The sequence below is a fragment of the Cibotium barometz genome, chromosome 2 (genome assembly GCF_041138505.1).
Source record: "Cibotium barometz isolate CiBa-2024 chromosome 2, ASM4113850v1, whole genome shotgun sequence".
NCBI classification, from domain to species: domain Eukaryota; kingdom Viridiplantae; phylum Streptophyta; class Polypodiopsida; order Cyatheales; family Cibotiaceae; genus Cibotium; species Cibotium barometz.
Genome location: NC_141047.1, coordinates 5005422 through 5027001, shown reverse-complemented (window position 1 = coordinate 5027001; position 21580 = coordinate 5005422). Strand labels below are relative to the sequence as shown.

The 21580-nt window shown below is 47.1% G+C and overlaps 2 protein-coding genes across 13 annotated transcripts in view; one reads left to right on the top strand and one right to left on the bottom strand.

Annotated features, from left to right (window-relative positions):
• LOC147640564 (putative serine/threonine protein kinase IRE) overlaps positions 1 to 21580 on the bottom strand; it is a 151582-nt gene that overhangs the window by 73229 nt on the left and 56773 nt on the right. The gene's annotated exons all lie outside the window — the stretch shown is intronic.
• LOC147640565 (uncharacterized) lies at positions 748 to 2911 on the top strand. Its single transcript, XM_086808406.1, has 2 exons — positions 748 to 1350; positions 2112 to 2911. Exons 1-2 carry the CDS (start codon positions 793 to 795, stop codon positions 2730 to 2732), a joined length of 1179 nt encoding a protein of 392 aa, XP_086664532.1. The 5' UTR covers positions 748 to 792; the 3' UTR covers positions 2733 to 2911.

The window sequence follows — 21580 nt, the reverse complement described above, 5'->3', positions numbered from 1 at the left end:
TACTGCCCACCAATACGCGCCTTCCCTCCTCACTTCTCTCTCTCTCTCTCTCTCTCTCTCTCTCTCTCTCTCTCTCTCTCTCTCATGCGCACGCCTGCCCAGCATGGTGTGAGCCTCCGCCCCTAGTCTCTGCTCATGCGCCGTGCACAGGCACTCTTCTTTCCGTGCCATGCTGCTCTGTTCTGTCTACGCTGCGTGCGTCCACACCACCCTGCTCTGTTCAGGCCCTCCGCCTCCAAGCACAGGCGCTCTTCCCGCCTGTCCACGCTGCGTGCAACCATTCCTCTGCTCACCCACCCTTGCTCAGGCCCCCAAGGCAGCAACATAATCTCTCTCTCTCTCTCTCTCTCTCTCTCTCTCTCTCTCTCTCTCTCGCAACTTGCTCACATGAAAGAAGTTATGCCAGAGATAAGGGCAGCCCGAGAGAAAGGGAAAGTGGCCTTCTATAGAGATGGTAGAGTGGTGATTATGGAGAGGCGCTCTTCATGACGGCGCGAGACCTATGGGACTACACTCAAAGTTGCTACTTGGAATTGTAATGGATCTCTACGTCTTGATGTAGGGGCTTTTGAGGATAGTTTCACTGGGAGGGACATCATCTTCTACTGTGAGACGCATCAGGCTCCTGGACAGTCCATGCCACATGTTAGTGGATACCGATGGGAGACAGCTTGTAGACAGGAGACTCGTTCAGAGCATAGAGGACGGGGCTCAGGAGGAGTGGCGGTACTGTTTAGAGAGGAGCTACAGCCACTGATACATATAGTCCGCAGAGATGAGCAGGCTAGGTACATGTGGGTTAGACTGAGGCCAGAGACGGGCAAATATCTCTACATTGCTATATGCTATTTTGCTCCTAGTACATCAGTGTATGCATCACCTAGCGGGCAGTCGCCCTTTTCTATTTTGGATGATGATATTTGGGAGTTCTCCAGGGATGGTGACATCATTCTCCTGGGGGACTTCAATGCCAGGACCGCCCATAACCAGACAGTATTTTATGATACCTCAGAGGAGATGTTGAGGGAGCTTGATGTTAGGGATATGGGCCTATCTAGACTATCACAGGATGAGGAACATACAGTGTATGGGCGGTATTTGATAGACATGGGGACCGCACATGGATTGGCCATCCTGAATGGCCTACAGAGATTCCCGACATCGGGCGGTTTCACTTGCTTTCCACATAGGCATGGTGCTAGTACAGTGGACTATGTTATGGCTCAGCCCAGTCTCATTCCCTCTTTTCAGGATTTTATGGTAGGCACTAGGCCGGTTGGAATAGCAGTGGATCATGCTATCTTGTCCTTCACTCTCACATTTCAGTTCAGCACCGCTCCATTGGGACAGGTCTCCACACACTTTTTTTTTTTGTAAAACTAGTTGAAATTGCATTATATCATAAATGTACATAAGGGTTTGACACCAGGAGGATGTCTAAACCCTAGAACTTAAAAACAGCAGTAAAAAAGTTCTATGCAAGAGCAGGGCAGTGCTCAAGAAAAGAGCCTATGCCCTATCCATCAGAAACAGTAAAAGAAAAGCTGAACACAAGAAACATCCAAATCTCCCTCATGCACGGCATCATATAAGGACTGCCGCAACGAGGCTCGGAAGAACTCATAAGGGTGCTGAAGGGGTGAATTCAGATATGTATGATTTCGCTGTAGCCAGAGGGTCCATAAGGCCCAGTATCTGATCCAATGGAAGAAAAGAGAATACTGTGACAAAGAAGCTGATAAGGTGCCAAACATCCAGAAAAACTTGTAGAACCTGTGTGCAGGAAATCTGAGAGATAAAAAATAGGAGATCTTGTCCAGAAGGATTCTGGAATATGAACAAGACCACAATAAATGCGGAACACTCTCAGTAGTATGATGACATCTTGGACAAATAGGAGAGGCAATCCTTCTTTGAGCCAATTTCACTCCAACTGGAAAAATACCAACAATGCATCTCCAGAGAAAGAGTCTCTGATTCAATGGCATTTTCAACTTCCATATCAATGTCAGTTTTGCTTTCCACCAAGCTAAAGACTTATCCAAATGCCAAAGAGAATTAGCATGCTGAGCAATCCATGGAGGAGGTAATATCAATCGATAAGCCGACAGGTCTCCACACACACTCGTTATACCTTTACGAGGGAGACTGACACCGTGTACACGGATGAGATATACAGACGCTTATGTGCCGAGGAGCCGAGACGGCCATTAGATGAGCTCACTCAGATATTGATAGATACGCTTCATGCTGCAGCATTAGAGGCATATCCCCATAGTCAGCCTACACGGAGACAATCTGGGAACATGCCCCAGAACAGTTGGTATGATGAGGAGTGCAGAGAGATGAGGATCAGATTACAGAGAGAGGTGCTCGTGGGTGTTACCACTCACAGACAGTCACGGATTACCTTCCGGCACCTAGTGCGACGGAAGAAGAGGGCTTATCTTGCTCAGTTAGAGAGGGATTTGTATCAGTTATTTATGAGTCGGGACTCAGGCGAGGCATGGAGACTATTTCATGAGCATTCACCATCACCAGCCATTACCTCCACAGAGATTTGGGGTGAGTATGCAGCATCCCTGTACACAGCAACAGGACAGCTGCCCCTGCCAGACCCATCGGAGCCATGCCCAGAGACATGTGCTTTCTTTACTACTGAGATGGTAAAGAAAGCTATTGACAGGATGAGGACTGGGAGAGCATATGATCATGATGGTTTGGTAGCATAGCACTTTATTCATGCCAGAGATATGCTTGCAGAGCTTATTGCTATGATGTTTAACCGAGCCATGTGTGAGGGTTTTCCTGAGACTTGGAATATGTCCACGATTGTGCCTATCTTCAAGTCAGGGGATCCCATGCTTCCTGGGAATTATCGTACCATCATGATTGGTCACACATTGGCTAGATTATATGCATTTGTTCTTGAGCAGGAGTTAAGTAGACGGGCAGAGAGAGAGGGCATACGTGCATCAGGGCAGGCAGGGTTCAGGAGAGGTTTCTCCACTCTTGATTATATCTTGACACTCAGAGCTATTATTGAGGAGGGCAGATTATATGGCAGGAGGATTTATTGTTGCTTTGTGGATTTCCGCAAAGCCTTTGACACAGTACCGAGAGCCAGATTGATGCGCAGACTACAGGAGATGGGAGTGCCCACAGAGCTGATTTGGGGAATCATGGCTTTATACAGGACAATTGTGGGACAGGTACGTACTACTCAGGGTATATCTGAGATGGTTCACTCCACTATTGGAGTGAAACAGGGCTGCCCCCTTTCTCCCACTTTCACTCCACTATTGGAGTGAAACAGGGCTGCCCCCTTTTCTCCCACTTTATGTGATGAAAACACCAAAATCTGGTTGCTGCAGATTTAGGACAGCACCTTAAATGTGCTCTGTTCCCCTTCCAAAGTACTGTACAACAGTACCAATTGCTCACAAATGATGTACCAAACCTGTACCGGCAAGTACAGCAACTGAAATTGAACCTTTTCCTCACTCAAATCAGTGTACAGCCATGCCAAAACTTGCACAAAGCTGTGCCAAATCTGTACCAGCAGGTACAGTAGCAATAAATGCTCTCCTGGCTGTCCAAATGAGTGAAAATCAGACTTTTACAGTCCCGAACACTGCATACAACAGTTCCGAACAGAAATTGGGCAAAAGCCCCTTGACTGCAAGCTGATTTTTGAGGACTCAAGGCATAAATGTCTTGCCTGCTGCTTTGCCAAGCTCAACAAGCATACGAACTTGAAAAGCCCCTTGATTTAAGATCAATTTTTTATCATACATGGTACATTGACGCACATGAAGGCATCCAGAGTGTTCACGATGCTTCCCCCTGGCCACATATACATCCAAATAATGAAAGCCCCTTGATTTACAGGCACATTGAGTGCTTGTAAGGCATCAACACATTATCCACAACATCAACTGCGAGTGCCTGCATGCAAATCAACCCAATCAGCACAAAAGCCCCTTGATTTGCACTGCAAATTGCTGCAATTTTGCCCAAATGTGCGATTTTTCACATCATACAGCATGTATGAGTGCTTAATTGCACAATTACATCAAAAGCCCCAAATTTCGACATCCAATTTCCTGCAAATTAATCCTGATTGTGACCAATTTCCTGCAAATTGATCCTGATTGTGACCAATGTCACCCAATTTTGCCAATTTTGCTCAAAAATTGAGCAATTAGGCACCTGTACCTGCTCAATTGATTACTGTACTTGCTCAATTGCAAATCCCAAAAAAAAATTGAAGTAGAATACCTTGTAATTTCTGAATTTTGTTGCAGGAAAGGAGGGTGTGCTGAATTTGGTGCTGCTCTGCAGAAATCTGATGCTGTTGGAGGGCTCTTCAGGCGTGCTGCAGAATTGGTGGAGACACAAGCTGTTGGTGATGCTCAGATGGCTGGCTGCTATGAAGCTCCCTGGCCCTTCTGGATCCATCAGCCCCAGTGGATCAAACCCATAATCACCTGGCAAACTGCCATCCAAGTAGGCTAGACTCTGCTTGGAAGCAAACCATAGCTGCCTGTCGGCTTTCACAGGCTTGTCGGAGGCAGCGCGCACAACGACAGAAGAGCGCTTGGTGGAAGCCGGCAGAGAGGGGGCGGCGAGTCGGAGAGACCTGCTCCGCCTGCTTCGCCTGAATGCGCTGGCCTCCTTCTTCGCTCGCCTGCCTTCGCTCACGCCTAGTGGCCAGCGCTTGTTCGCAAACGCCTTCGCCCAACGCTTCTTCGCTCCGTCGGATCCAGCGCTACACGTACTCGCTCACGTAGCTAACCGTCGACCAAATCGCTACGCTGCCTTCGTGTCCGCCTGGAATTCTTGCTGCCGCCCAGCGCTGAAGTGCGCCTGCTGCTGCTCGAGAGTTTTACGCCTTGCTGCTGTAGGCGCCTGGCTGTGTGCAAGGCGATGTTGGGCAGACCAGCGTGGCTCCTGGGCAGCCCACGCTCACACTGACTGGGTCACACCGACAAGCTACTTCAGCCCTCCAGGTTCCATGGAGCTACACACACACAGCCTGCATAGCAGAATTTGAGCCACGCTTTCCTCTTTGATGGCAGGGCGTTTCTGAAGAAACTCAGCTACAGAGGATCAAGACAGCAACCTATGCTCTGATACCAGTTGTGTGGGAGGATTAGAATTAGGGTTAGGTTAATTCATGTGTGGGAGACATACACAGAGAAGAACAAGGGAGAGAGAGAGAGAGTTGTGGGGATAAGTCAACTCAATAGCATTGAGTGTGTGACTCCCCTATCACACATGTATATTGCACTAGTACACATAGTGCACTTAGTACATTAAAAGTACTAAGTGTACTATGTACTATAACTTATGGGCTTGTACACACTATAAGGGTGGGCATAATGCCTTTACCCCAACATCAAGAAGGTGACTTGGTTTTGCTTTATGTTGCACCGCATCGATATAAGACAGTAAAGTCAGTCTTTCCGAAGTTGCGACCGCGTTTCTATGGTCCATTTAAAGTTATAAAGAAGATTTCAGTTGTCAGTTATAAGTTGGATCTTCCACCATCTTGGGGAAAAATTCATCCGACATTTCACATCTCTTGGCTCAAGGAATATATACAAGGAGATTCATCTATTCCGGAGTTATCTTCTTATGTTCCTGAGATTGAAGCTGATCACATTATTCTTGTTCCTGAGAAGATTCCTAACGTTCGTCAGAAAGAAACAAGACGGAAGATTACTACAGAATTTCTTGTTAAGTGGATGGACTTGGATGAGTCAGATTCTACTTGGCAGACAGATGAAGAAATGCAACAATATCCTCAACTCCTCCAAGAATTCTTTGGCAGACAACCGACTCTCATTTAATCACATGGGTTTTATTTTAAATGGGAGGGAATGTCACGATTGTGACTTAGTTCATTATACACAGTCTCCTGGTTACAGATACTGAAGTGACATGATTACAGAGGACCCCTACACTCGGATGGTCACGACTATTCGCTCTAGAGACATGCCTCTTCATCAAGAGCCACACTCCTTTCTCGACGACTGGTCACACCCCTTCGCTCTAAGGTTGCAACTCTTCACCCAATGGTTGCAGCTATTCGTCCAAAGGATGTGTCTCTTCACCTAGAGTCATGACTATTGGTCATGGGATGTGTCTTTTCATTCGTGTCTCTTGAACTCCTATATAAGGAGCCTGTTGTATCACAGTTTCAATCAATCAATCAAACATCTGTGTTCAAGTCTACTTTCAGTTTCAGTCTTAAATACACAGATAAGTGGATGAAATACTAAGTAATAACAGTAATCCTCACATGCGGCACCTAGGTCCAACAGAGTCGCAATACTATTCAAGACACACCTATATCCCATGATCACCCTAGTCCACAGGGACAGAGAGGCACGCTTTATGTGGGTGAGGTTACAGGTCATAGTGGAGAGATGCATACACATTGTAGTCTGTTACTTCCCATGTCACGACCCTGTGTTTTTCTCTGGACAGTATGCAGGAGTGCACGGAGACATGGTGGACAGTGTGAATGGCATCAGATTGGAGCTAAAAAGGAAATCCATGTGTGGACAACTCCAAGTGTGAAGGGGGCGAAGAGATTTTAACTCAAAAGGTTTTAAAAACCTTTAAAAACATTATAATGCCATATATGAAAGTAAACGTGGCCCATATGCTATTTTTGGGGCCACGTGTGTGCATTTTCAAAAGAGGGGCTGGCGGGCAGAAAGGGGGCGCCTATCTTTTGATGAAGGTGTGCTTTCCCCTTAGGAGGACTGCTCTTACACGCCGGTTTTCCTCCTTTGCACAGAGGCGGCTGCTGGACAAAGGAGCACATGTGGGATGGTACTCCTTTGCAAGGACAGTAGGCTCTACAGGTTTTTGACAGGTTGCAGAAGGGAAGGTGTTAGGTGGCTGTTGGACTGGCTGCAGGCGGACTGAACAGCCGCTGCAGGTACGGGTGTCAGCATGCCATGCTCTCTCTCTCTCTCTCTTGGCAATCGGGCAGCTGCAGGCAGCGCACAGAACACTGCATGCTTTTCTCCACGCACAAGGGGAAACTGTAGGCGGCTGCTGGACAGAACAGTACGCGCTTTTCTCCACACGCCTTTGGAAGGCTGGTCGGGGAGTTTACAGGCGGCTGGCTGCAGGATAACGGTGGGGAGCAGGGAGTGTTGTGTCCAGCTGGACAGCAGCAGGCAAGAGCTGGACTGTAGGCGCAGGACTTTTCTTTCTCTCCCTCTCTCCCACCCATAAAAGGGGGCCAGGACTGCAGGCCGTTTCAGAAGGGGAGGTGCTGGGCTGAACACATGCAGGCTGAGCAGGTCTTTTTCTATCCCCCTCTCTCTCTTAGAAGGAGCGGGCTGAAGGAGGCGCAGAGCCAGGACTGTTTTGAGATTGTTTATGGGATGTTTTGGTTGGCTGCAAGTACAGGTCAATTGAAAGTGTTTCTTGGCATGGGAGTGATGCAAGCTCGCATGGCTGCGTGCTCATGGAGCAGATTGTTTTCTTCCTGCTAGAAAGGAACAGAGGGACCTACAGTTATGGGCATCTCTATGTTTCCAGATGTTTCATGAGGGAACAGGTAACTAGATGTATGCCGTTGTTGGCACTGTTGTTGAATGGTGCCATGAATGGTTCTATATGGAAACAGGACAAAAGTTTCAAAGGGAAACAGGCGTAAGGATTTCATGTGGAAACAGGTCGTAGGTTTCTCGAGGAAACATGTATTTGGGTTTCTCCACGAGATAGGTCACATGCAGGCAGAAGGTACAGGAATGGACACATGTTTGGTACAGCCTTGCTACTGATTGGGCAGGGGACAGGGAATCCATGACAGAGATGGATAGTACCCTTGGAAGGTAGAGAGGGTTGGTACAGGCGTGTCGACTGTATGGTATGCTGTGCTGTGATACGAGTTCTCTTTTGAGAGACAGTTTGGGAGTCTGTGTTGTGATGCAGAAGCACTCGATGTGTTAGGGTGTGATGCTGTTCATAGGGTGAGAGGCTATGGATGGTTGTGGCAACCTTGATCATGGGAGAAAGCTTCTGTATGCAGGACTCAATGTGTGAGAGTCTTTTGATGAGAACAATGGCTGGACTTGTTTGTGGATGCCGAGTGGATATGAAGCCATGATGCAGGGTATTTGGAGGCTTCAGGAGTTCTACTATGACGGCTGAGGTCCCAGCCTTATTGTAATCAAAGCTCTTATAATCAATTAAAGAAATACCGCAAGGGGCGCCACTGCGTTTTGGGGCCAATCGGTGTCCGTGTACTGTTTGCAGGAGCACTCTAGCTCCCCCTGTTTGTTTTCCTTTTCTAGGTCCTCAATGGCATTGAAGTGTTTTATGTGCGAGTGTTTGTTTCACCGCCCGTCAGATTTTTGAAGGCCGGTTTCAAGGTTCCGTAGCCGGGACATCGTCGACTTTCTCAAGGAGGCGAGTCCGTGGTTGGTTTGGTCGGGACAATGGCCAACTTTCCTAAGGGGGCGAGCTTGTGGTTGTCTCATGAGAGTCACATCAAAAGCTTCAACATGTGGAAAGTGAAAGGGAAGTGCAGGAGGCAGTGCACGATTGTGTGTCTTTGCCTATATGAGGTGAAGAGCAAGAGCTGAAGATGAAGCTCAGGAGAATAGACACCAAGGACAAGAAGTAGTCGGCCAGGAACAAGAAGCAGTTGAAGTGTTATGGTGCAAAACATGGGTTGAAGGCTATGGCTTTCGACTGTTTGTCACCGGTCGTATCTTCATAGAGGCTTCATGGGTTCGGAAGACAGTTTCTTTCTATGTTTAGCAGTGGTGATCTACTATGCTTCATCGAGGACTTGTCCTTAATACTTGGGTGGAGTGCAAGCAGGTTTTGGGTGCCTGAGGATGTATCAGATGAGGCTCAGACGGAAGTGGAGGAACTTGATGAGGTTCTTATTCCCGAGCAGATACTGGCACATAAGGAAAGAAAGGTACAGGGTAAAGTTTCCTGTCGCTATCCTGTGATGTTCAAGAGTTGTTCACTGATGGATGCGAAGTGGATGGAGGAGGGTGACTTAGCAGATTCACCTCAGGATTTGCAGCTTTATCTTGATGCCTTTGAGTTGGAGTCGACTCTTGTTACGGCTCATTCAGGTTCAGCAGAGCATAGGTCTAGAGCATTGCCTGATGCTCAAGAGGGGGGTAGCACCTCCACTCCCTTGTTACAGACAGGCTCAGTTGTCATCTAGGGAGTCGCTTGGTGACATCTTTGTATTCACCCGAAGGTAGTGAGGCTGACAGTACATCTGCTTATGGGACTTCTATGATATTGTGTACTAGTCACATGAGATGGTAAAGTTGGGTATGGTTCACAGTCGGCCGCACCTTGAACTATAACTGCAACTATGGATAACTCATTGGAGGGCATAAGTCTTGCGAGCAGTCCTAGAGTTGGTTTGGTTCATATATGGATTGAACTCTATTTGTGCCTGTATCCATACACTTTTTGTGGTATTATTGTATTCTGGTGCCATTGGATCCTGGTATCCTTGAGAATAAATTGGGTAATACTCTGGATTGTGTCGTGTGCTGCATGTATATTGGTATGATACATCGAGTGCTTTATTATGTTGAAGTACTTAGTGGTTGTATTGTTTGGATGCATTGAGTGCTTTCATATGCTCAAGTTGTACCATCAGTCGTGGGTCCTACGGGATGTCCATGGGCGTAAGGCTTGCGAGCAGCCCGTAGACTGTTACTTTAGAGTAGGTAGAGCATTTTGAGGAGCATATTGTTTGCGAATGCATATATGTATCATGCATATATGTGTCATATGTAGAATGATGCATGGTTTTGTTTTCGGCTAACACAGTTAACGTGTTTCCACTTGGTTTTAGACTTTTGCTATACGTTCTGAAGAAACAAGCAAGAGTTGTTTGTCACTTTGACGTGACAGTGTGACCTTATTGTGCAAGATGATTTTTTTCTCATCACCCAGATGCACTTGAGGGCCATTGCTTTTGTCATATGCGGAGTCTTTGCTCATAAGATGCCTTACTCTGCCATTGAGTACAATCGAGGATGCTTGCTATTTTTCAAGAGGGGGGTATGTCACGACCCCGTGTTTTTCTCTGGACAGTATGCAGGTGTGCACGGAGACATGGTGGACAGTGTGAATGGCATCAGATTGGAGCTAAAAAGGAAATCCATGTGTGGACAACCCCAAGTGTGAAGGGGGCGAAGAGATTTTAACTCAAAAGGTTTTAAAAACCTTTAAAAACATTATAATGCCATATATGAAAGTAAACGTGGCCCATATGCTATTTTTGGGGCCACGTGTGTGCTTTTTCAAAAGAGGGGCTGGCGGGCAGAAAGGGGGCGCCTATCTTTTGATGAAGGTGTGCTTTCCCCTTAGGAGGACTGCTCTTACACGCCGGTTTTCCTCCTTTGCACAGAGGCGGCTGCTGGACAAAGGAGCACATGTGGGATGGTACTCCTTTGCAAGGACAGCAGGCTCTACAGGTTTTTGACAGGTTGCAGAAGGAAGGTGTTAGGTGGCTGTTGGACTGGCTGCACGCGGACTGAACAGCCGCTGCAGGTACACGTGTCAGCATGCCATGCTCTCTCTCTCTCTCTCTCTCTCTTGGCAATCGGGCGGCTGCAGGCAGCGCACAGAACACTGCATGCTTTTCTCCACGCACAAGGGGAAACTGTAGGCGGCTGCTGGACAGAACAGTACGCGCTTTTCTCCACACGCCTTTGGAAGGCTGGTCGGGGAGTTTACAGGCGGCTGGCTGCAGGATAACGGTGGGGAGCAGGGAGTGTTGTGTCCAGCTGGACAGCAGCAGGCAAGGGCTGGACTGTAGGCGCAGGACTTTTCTTTCTCTCCCTCTCTCCCACCCATAAAAGGGGGCCAGGACTGCAGGCCGTTTCAGAAGGGGAGGTGCTGGGCTGAACACAGGCAGGCTGAGCGGGTCTTTTTCTATCCCTCTCTCTCTCTTAGAAGGAGCGGGCTGAAGGAGGCGCAGAGCCAGGACTGTTTTGAGATTGTTTATGGGATGTTTTGGTTGGCTGCAAGTACAGGTCAATTGAAAGTGTTTCTTGGCATGGGAGTGATGCAAGCTCGCATGGCTGCGTGCTCATGGAGCAGATTGTTTTCTTCCTGCTAGAAAGGAAGAGAGGGACCTATAGTTATGGGCATCTCTATGTTTCCAGATGTTTCATGAGGGAACAGGTAACTAGATGTATGCCGTTGTTGGCACTGATGTTGAATGGTGCCATGAATGGTTCTGTATGGAAACAGGACAAAAGTTTCGAAGGGAAACAGGCCTAAGGGTTTCATGTGGAAACAGGTCGTAGGTTTCTCGAGGAAACATGTATTTGGGTTTCTCCACGAGATAGGTCACATGCAGGCAGAAGGTACAGGAATGGACACATGTTTGGTACAGCCTTGCTACTGATTGGGCAGGGGACAGGGAATCCATGACAGAGATGGATAGTACCCTTGGAAGGTAGAGAGGGTTGGTACAGGTGTTCGACTCTATGGTATGCTGTGCTGTGATACGAGTTCTCTTTTGAGAGACAGTTTGGGAGTCTGTGTTGTGATGCAGAAGCACTAGATGTGTTAGGGTGTGATGCTGTTCATAGGGTGAGAGGCTATGGATGGTTGTGGCTGCCCTGATCATGGGAGAAAGCTTCTGTATGGAGGACTCAATGTGTGAGAGTCTTTTGATGAGAACAATGGCTGGACTTGTTTGTGGATGCCGAGTGGATATGAAGCCATGATGCACGGTATTTGCACGCTCCAGGAGTTCTACTATGACGGCTGAGTTCCCAGCCTTATTGTAATCAAAGCTCTTATAATCAATTAAAGAAATACCGCAAGCGGCGCCACTGCGTTTTGGGGCCAATCGGTGTCCGTGTACTGTTTGCAGGAGCACTCTAGCTCCCCTTGTTTGTTTTCCTTTTCTAGGTCCTCAATGGCGTTGAAGTGTTTTATGTGCGAGTGTTTGTTTCACCGCCCGTCAGATTTCTGAAGGCCGGTTTCATCCCACCTGGGAAGTCCTCGTATGCTATTCTAGAGGAGGGAGAGCAGTTTTATCTCCTCGATGTAGACATCATTGAGTTCTCATGCTTGGGTGAAGTTCTCCTTTTCAGGGACTACAACGCCAGGACTCACAGTGAGCAGGCATCTGTCTATGACAAGGAGGAGCCGACCATGCAAGAGATAGACTCGAAGGAGATTGGCATTCAGCACGCATCACAAGACAGAGGGGACATCACAGGATCATGCAGAGAGTTCCTTAGACTCGGAACGACACATGGCTTAGCCATCTTCAACGGGATGTCTCGATGGCTGCTTCCAGAGCTCTTACATGCTTCCCACATGGCAGAGGCTCGGGTACAGTGGATTACCTAATAGGATCACTAGCTTTAGTCACAACCCCATTCCCACCCCCCCCCCCTTGGAGTCGACCATGCATGACTCTCCTTCAGCCTCAGCTTTTCCCAACCATCCTCACCACCACCACCTATCTCCCACTACACCTAGATTCACTTCCACCATGATGGGAGACTCGACTTACTGTGACCATCTCTACTGACATCTAACATTTGTAGATCCCAATCTCCCACTAGCTGGAGAATTGACTTACTCTAACCATCTCTACTGACATCTAACATTTGTAGATCCCAATCTCCCACTAGCCGACCTCACCTCTCAACTCACCACTTTCTTACACCCCTCGACCATAGCCGTATTTCCATCCACTAACCGATCCAACGCCACACCCCCTACTAGCACCATTCCCCACAACCATTGGTATGATGAGGAATACCGCACAACACATGAGCATCTCCTACACGAGGTTGCAACTGGCCAAATCCGAGAGCGAGATGCTCACAGGATTAGCCAATACAAAACCAGACGTAAGAAATGAGCACATGTTTAAGGGCCAATACAAGGACTTATACCAATCTCTCAAAGGTGTGAATTGTAATGAGGGCTAGAAGAAAATTCGAGAGAAACGCCCACCACAACCATCACATCTCCAACTGTATGGCACAATATGCATGATCCCTATACAAGGTACCAAATTAGCCCCCATCCCACCACCATCACATCCACCTTCTTCACACCCCCCATGGTGGCCATGTTGACCTCTAGGGTTACACACGCCTAAGCTAAGCTAAGGAGGATAGAAAATCTCCATGGTGCATACAGGACAGAGAGATATGTGACTAACTGAAAGTGAGAGAGCATGTGATTGCACAGGACAATGATGTTGGGTATTTCAAAGTCTCTGTGGGTGTACCCGTCATGTACGTGTACCCTATTTGTGTATCCGCTTGTGTCTGTGTGAACACTCACTTATGTGAGCAATTGAGTTAGTTCATGGCTTATAGCCACTTAAGTATTTGTGTGTGTAAGCAATGATGTCACTGGTATAGCCAAGTGTCACTACCCCAATGAGTAGAGTGTTGAGAAAGATAAGGCATTCTCCCTATAAAAGCATTGTACCTTGTGAACTTCATATCAATCAATACAAGCATTACATTGTACGTTGTCGTGCCACGGCACGTCTATGGTGTGAAACCATGCATGTGAGGCCATTAAATACAAATCCAGATGCATGGGATTAAGTGCCTGTGTACATATGGGATGTATGGCGTGTGGAGGATTTTGCTTTGAGGGCGTCGCCAGGTGTATAGGGTGGACGGTATTGGTTTCGAGCTTGTTGCAGGCCTGTCGGGTGAGAGGTCAGATGATGGAGAAGATGTCAGCTGCTCGGCCACTTGAATTGTGTATGCGTTCGCATGGACAATGGGCACTTGGAAGGCCGCATTGAAGGTATGTGGAAGGGAGGGCAATTAATAGGTGAAGGGGCCTTTATTGCCTTTAAATTAGTGGGTATGAAAGAGTCATGTGGCCATCACTTAGACCTTAGAGAAGAAATAAATTTTCTTCAAAATAAAATAAACAAAATGAGGATAAATAAGGCCAGCTGGCAGAAAGGGCGGGGAGCCTTGAGAAGGCGGCCAGCGCATCTTCGAGAAGGAGAGGAAGCTGGCGAAGAGTGGGGACCGCTTTCTGCAAAGGTGGGGGGAGCCTTGTGACAGAGGGGAGGGTGTGTGTGTTTTGGAGAGAGGCGCTGCAGAGAAGCGCAGAGGAGCTGGGCAGCTACAAGAGAAGCAAAAACGAGGCGGCAGCTGCTGCAGATAGGAGGGACGGGCCGCCTGGGAAAATAAGGAGGGGAGCCGCCGCTGAGGTGTGGTGTGGGGTGTGTAGCCAAAAGGGCGCGTAGGGAGCCTGACAGGCGCAGGGGGTGAACTCTGGTATATAATCGCCTGAAGGGTGGCACAGCAGGGTTAGCTGGCGCAGAAGGACTGGCGATGGCTGGGTGAAGACGCCTTGATGAAGACGTCGGGCAGCTGTGGTTGGCGATGACAACCGGGAGAAGGATGGGCTGGTAATACTGTGGGGAAAAGGGAGTCGGGCGGTGCTGTGAAAACCAGGTTGAAGGGTGTACGTTGATCAGGAGGACAATTGGCACTGGTTCTGCAGGCGGCGGGCTCTTTGAATTGATTGAGGTGTATGCGCCGTGTTGAGGATGGGGCTCTCTGGCGTAGGTAAAGCAGGACAAAGCCAAAGGAAGTAGGGAGCCGACACGCTGGGGGGTTCTCTTGGGCGTGCGCAGCTGCTGCAGGCATGAGGAGAAGGCTCCTGGGTGATCGTGGTGAGCTGCAGCAGAGGCTGGTGGGGGCTCTGGGAAACAGCCGCAGGGAGGAGCAGAGAACCGGGTGATCGGGAGTCAAAGAGCAACTGGGGAGCGCCATGCTACAGTGGGTGGTGGGGCCTCCCGTGTGAAAGAAGAAGCTGCCCGGTCCAGAGCAAGAAAACAGGCATACACAGTGGAGCTGGAATCTGAGTGACACTTGTAGAGGTCTTTTTGGAAATGATTTTCTCTCCTTTATGATGGCTGCGGTAAATACTGGGTGCTATACTATGGGCTGTCGACATGCAGATGCTGAAGATATGTATACCCTTTGGATTTGGTGATGTCTTGTGAGTTTTATTGTTTTGTCTCATGAGTGTTGTTGCATGTCAAACATTTTGTACAAACATATACCATATGTTATGTGAAGACCTTCCATGATGAATCTTTGATGATGATATATGATGATGAAGATGAGTTCTCTTGCCATAAGCCTTGTATCATCAGAGACGAAGATGCTGTGTCTTGTATGAGTTGTGGAGACAATCCCATTGAATGTATGCCTGAGTCAAGAGATTGAGTTAATACCATGCTATACTTTGTTCCATGAGAAGCTGAGAAGACATTTAATGCTTGGGATTTTGGATGTAACTCTCACAGCCAGACACCCAGTGTGTTCCCAGCGACACCGCCCACGTCACGACAGCTTTGGTGAACCCGACGTGAAACCGCTGGGGTGAGAGTACAAAATGGAGCATTTATATGCAGAAATGAAAGAGCTTGAAGAGCGGTTCAGGAAGATTGAAGAAGAAAAGCAAATTCAGGAAGAAGCAGTGGAAAATGCTGTGCAATTGGTATATGACAGGGTCAATATATTTGATGGTTATGATCCAGAAAGCTATCTAAGGTGTTACGAGACAGAGATGAAGAATCAAGGGGTTTCAGAAAACATGATGATTGCATCTTTTGCATACCTTGTAAGTCCTGATTTAAAGGATGAAGTGCTGGAACTAGCAGAGTATCACTCCAAACGATGGAATGATTTTGCAGATGCACTTATTTATGCGAGTTCCAGGTATAATGTGAGCTGTGATAGTGTTCCAGCAACAATCCGAGTCAATTTAGAAGCTGTTGTTGATGCATGTCTTATGGAGGATAATCAATTGCTATTCAAGGCTGATACAGAGATTGTCGAGGCTGTTTATGCTAAATTGGGATTGCAAAAAGCCATTAGTGAGCAACAAAGCCTTCACAGTGCAAAAAGGGATGCTTTGCTACAGCCTCATAAAGATGCAATGGGTGAACTGTGCAAGTATAATCTGTTTTCTGAGGGTGCAGACATACAGGGTCCTATGATCATACCACATGATGTATGTATGCCTATGCTTGAGGAGACACTTGATTCAGAGAGCTTCAGGACAGGTGTTTCGAAGGGTATTCCTCAGGTGTCGTATCATATGTGTGAAGAACAGCAGGAACCAATGCTTCTTGCTGAAAGCATGATTGCAGAGTTTGAAGATCTAAGACAAGAAGAAGATGCTATCATTACTGCATTCTTATCTGGTTGTGATGCTTATAAGCAGGATGATGTACATGAATATGCAGACGGGCCACAAGTATGTGTGATTGATTTAGAGGGGGTGAGTGATATGGGTGATTCCAACAGTGATGTTGCTTCTGAGGCTGGTTGCCAAGGTTCTTTGGATTTGGGTTATTCTGGAATGCTAACAGGGTGTTCCAACAATAAACAGGGTGATGCTATGTCATTAGTGTCAGGGTTACCTTGCAACCACATTTGTGAGCAACAATCTCGAGCTTGGAAGCCTGTTTATGATGATGATTTGGAGAGGGAAATTGAATCTGTCTTTTTGGATCATGCAGGGTTCAATGATATACAGATTCAAGGGTACTTGGGTGAGGGACCCATAGTTCTAAGCCCATCTGCAGACATGTATCAAGAAATACTGGGAGATAATATGCAGGATATGCAAAGCGTGGTCACAGAGCCTCAAGAGGCTGCATATGAGCAACCAAATGGATATAGCTATGGGGGTATGAATGTTCATGATAATCAACATGTGGGATTGCAAGATAATAATGGCTTCAATGCGATTGATCTTGGATTGGATGCTATCTTAGATGATGCATTGGATGATTTCATGGTATATAATAGATCCCCATCAGCTTTGAGCTCTTCTATGCTTGATGCTAGTCAACTGTTGGTTGCAAGTGAGGATGTGCAGGTGTTATGTAAGCCAAATGATTGTGATGAGATTGATTCAGAGCTGGAGGCTATTCTCGATGATGCCTTGTTGGATTTTGTATGTGTTGATGCTTTTCCGTCTTTGGATGAGAAGAATGAATGTTTATCAGTGGGTGAGCTGGATCCGGGCACAGTAGATTTGGATGGGATGTTACAAAGTGTGTGTTCCATGCTATTAATGCAGTTGTTACTTGGTGTGGCCATACAATATGTGGTGCAAAGGCTTCAAACATGGCCTAGGAAAATTTTGAAGCAAATCATTTTGAAGAGCATCCCACTTTGAATGATGAGGGTAATTATGCATATGCAGAGAATCTAAGTGAAGATAGGGCTTCATATGAGCAAAGAATATGCCACATATGCCAAAAGCGATTGGTATTTGATCCAGGTGGGAAAGCAGAACCATTCAGATGTGATTGCTGATGCTTGTACATATACCAATGTTGGTGTGCAAATAATGCCTGGGCAGTGAGTTCCAGGACCTGTGTGGCACATACCAGAGGATGTGCAGGTTTAGAGGGGGTGGATGTCGTGCCACGGCACGTCTATGGTGTGAAACCATGCATGTGAGGCCATTAAATACAAATCCAGATGCATGGGATTAAGTGCCTGTGTACATATGGGATGTATGGCGTGTGGAGGATTTTGCTTTGAGGGCGTCGCCAGGTGTATAGGGTGGACGGTATTGGTTTCGAGCTTGTTGCAGGCCTATCGGGTGAGAGGTCAGATGATGGAGAAGATGTCAGCTGCTCGGCCACTTGAATTGTGTATGCGTTCGCATGGACAATGGGCACTTGGAAGGCCGCATTGAAGGTATGTGGAAGGGAGGGCAATTAATAGGTGAAGGGGCCTTTATTGCCTTTAAATTAGTGGGTATGAAAGAGTCATGTGGCCATCACTTAGACCTTAGAGAAGAAATAAATTTTCTTCAAAATAAAATAAACAAAATGAGGATAAATAAGGCCAGCTGGCAGAAAGGGCGGGGAGCCTTGAGAAGGCGGCCAGCGCATCTTCGAGAAGGAGAGGAAGCTGGCGAAGAGTGGGGACCGCTTTCTGCAGAGGTGGGGGGAGCCTTGTGACAGAGGGGAGGGTGTGTGTGTTTTGGAGAGAGGCGCTGCAGAGAAGCGCAGAGGAGCTGGGCAGCTACAAGAGAAGCAAAAACGAGGCGGCAGCTGCTGCAGATAGGAGGGACGGGCCGCCTGGGAAAATAAGGAGGGGAGCCGCCGCTGAGGTGTGGTGTGGGGTGTGTAGCCAAAAGGGCGCGTAGGGAGCCTGACAGGCGCAGGGGGTGAACTCTGGTATATAATCGCCTGAAGGGTGGCACAGCAGGGTTAGCTGGCGCAGAAGGACTGGCGATGGCTGGGTGAAGACGCCTTGATGAAGACGTCGGGCAGCTGTGGTTGGCGATGACAACCGGGAGAAGGATGGGCTGGTAATACTGTGGGGAAAAGGGAGTCGGGCGGTGCTGTGAAAACCAGGTTGAAGGGTGTACGTTGATCAGGAGGACAATTGGCACTGGTTCTGCAGGCGGCGGGCTCTTTGAATTGATTGAGGTGTATGCGCCGTGTTGAGGATGGGGCTCTCTGGCGTAGGTAAAGCAGGACAAAGCCAAAGGAAGTAGGGAGCCGACACGCTGGGGGGTTCTCTTGGGCGTGCGCAGCTGCTGCAGGCGTGAGGAGAAGGCTCCTGGGTGATCGTGGTGAGCTGCAGCAGAGGCTGGTGGGGGCTCTGGGAAACAGCCGCAGGGAGGAGCAGAGAACCGGGTGATCGGGAGTCAAAGAGCAACTGGGGAGCGCCATGCTACAGTGGGTGGTGGGGCCTCCCGTGTGAAAGAAGAAGCTGCCCGGTCCAGAGCAAGAAAACAGGCATACACAGTGGAGCTGGAATCTGAGTGACACTTGTAGAGGTCTTTTTGGAAATGATTTTCTCTCCTTTATGATGGCTGCGGTAAATACTGGGTGCTATACTATGGGCTGTCGACATGCAGATGCTGAAGATATGTATACCCTTTGGATTTGGTGATGTCTTGTGAGTTTTATTGTTTTGTCTCATGAGTGTTGTTGCATGTCAAACATTTTGTACAAACATATACCATATGTTATGTGAAGACCTTCCATGATGAATCTTTGATGATGATATATGATGATGAAGATGAGTTCTCTTGCCATAAGCCTTGTATCATCAGAGACGAAGATGCTGTGTCTTGTATGAGTTGTGGAGACAATCCCATTGAATGTATGCCTGAGTCAAGAGATTGAGTTAATACCATGCTATACTTTGTTCCATGAGAAGCTGAGAAGACATTTAATGCTTGGGATTTTGGATGTAACTCTCACAGCCAGACACCCAGTGTGTTCCCAGCGACACCGCCCACGTCACGACAACGTGCAAATAAATTCTTGAGTTTTGTTCTCTTATCTCTCTCTATCCTTCTCTCTTTACTACACACATCACCATGTATTAGTTTGAAGCTCCATAGCTGCTAGTCTGCTAACCCTACGCCCCACCAATGATATGCTTATGATTGATGATATAAAGTTCACAAAGTACAATGCTTTTATAGCCTTAGAGACTCTCTTGGATGACATCACTCCTTATGTCAAGGAGATATAATATCTAGATATTATCTAAATCACTCATAGGAAGTGCACACACACAAGACTCCAAATCCCAACAATACCCCCTTCAGAGTTAGGGTGGTGTTACGAGGAATAGCCTTCATACCTAACGTGATTTAGGCTCACTGGCACCACATGATGCAAAAGATCACAGTGGCTATACCTGACATGACACAACAGATCACAGTCAAGCCTGCAAATGAAGCGTGGCCACACATAAGATTCTTCAGCTTCCAAAATTGTCCCTCCTCTCTGACTCAAAACAAGGATAACATAGAAATGGAGCCTTTTAGGCGTTACAAACATGTAAGAGAGAAAACATGCGCAAGGATTTATTGAATTCAAATTTCCAGGGCTATCCTAAGCAGAGAACCCTTGATTGAAACATAAAGATTCTTCAAAAAGCCCATCCACCGTCTACCTGAGAGAGAGAGAGAGAGAGAGAGAGAGAGAGAGAGAGAGAGAGAGGATGTGGCAGTGAAAGCTTTTTCAGGTACTAGCTTAGAGAATTCTAGCTTCTCTGGAGCATCTCCAAACTCTTCATCTTCCTCTTCTGCCACTAGGTTGGCATGATTTTGTTCTTGCTCTTTTGCCATCCGCTTGTAGCATCTATCTTCAGCTTCTTGCAGAATGTGCAATTCATTGCTTTTCCCTTGGGTTTACCCTTCATTTTAGACATGTAGTCCTTCTCTATGTCATGAAGCACTAAGGGAAGTAGCAAATAGAAAGAATTAGTACAGCAAATAAGTAGTTGATAGGGCAAATGCACCGCTAAAGACAGAAAGAATTAGCACAATATCAACTGGCCACAACTCGGACTAAAACTTCACAATGTGAAATCTGCATGTCTGCTAATACGACTGAATTATATACCTAGATGAATCCAAGAACATGACCAAATTCACCTTTTAGGAACGTGCATATGGTAATCAACCCACAAGACTATATAACTATCAACTCCATTATGCATAGTATGAACTAGATACTACGACATCCCACTAACGTCATCAGTGCCCAATAGTGGGTGTAGAACTTTGTATCAAGATATGCTCTCACACACACTTTTTTTTTTTGGTAATATCCAGTGCAGTATATTTATATGCTCATAAATTTACAAGATGGGAAGTCTCCGAAGCGAAGAGTATCCCAAATGTCAGAAACATAAAGAGAAAAGCTCTAAACAAGAAGCATCCATATCACCCTCATGGCAGGCATCATATAAGGATTGCCGCAATGAGGCTCTGAAGGATTCATATGACTGGTGATTCTGCCGACCCAAGTATGCCAAATTATGCTCACTCCAAATTGTCCAAAGAGCCCAATATCTCACCCAAGAGAGAAATAGCGAGTATTGGGACAAGGACCGCATATATCTGCCAAAAAGCCAGAAATGTTTCCCAAATATGTGACTAGGGAAACGGAGCCGAAGAAAATCTGAAATTCTCCTGAGGAGTATCCTGGAACAAGGGCAGTGCCAAAGCAGATGAAGAACAGTCTCTGAGGAAGCCTGACATCTTAGACATGTGGAAGGTGCAATGTGACGTTTAGCAAGTACGACCCCCACTGACAATGTGCCTGTCAAACATCTCCAAAGAAAAAGTCCTTGTTTCAATGGCATTTTACACTTCCACAACATCCGGAGATTCTTCCGCCACCATGAGAGGGGCTTCCTTATATGCCACAGAGAATTAGCATGTTGATGAATCCATGGGGCAGGCTGAAGAAGCCTGTAGGCTTTGATGGAGGTTAAGGCAAGAAGGGGAATAGGATGAATGCATGTAGTAGATGGCTGCAATTGCCAATCCATAAGCCTGTCTCTGTCAGCCACGGGTGGAATAGGTAAAAAGGGATGCGCAATTTTCTTCCATATCAACCTATGATTCATTCCCAGTGCATAGGTAGCAGTGGCCTGGGGAAAGGATAAGACATATCCCCGATCATCTACCACATCATGTATATACCTAATTCCCAATTTCATAAGATTGTATGCCCGAACAGGTTCCTGTAAAGCTAGTG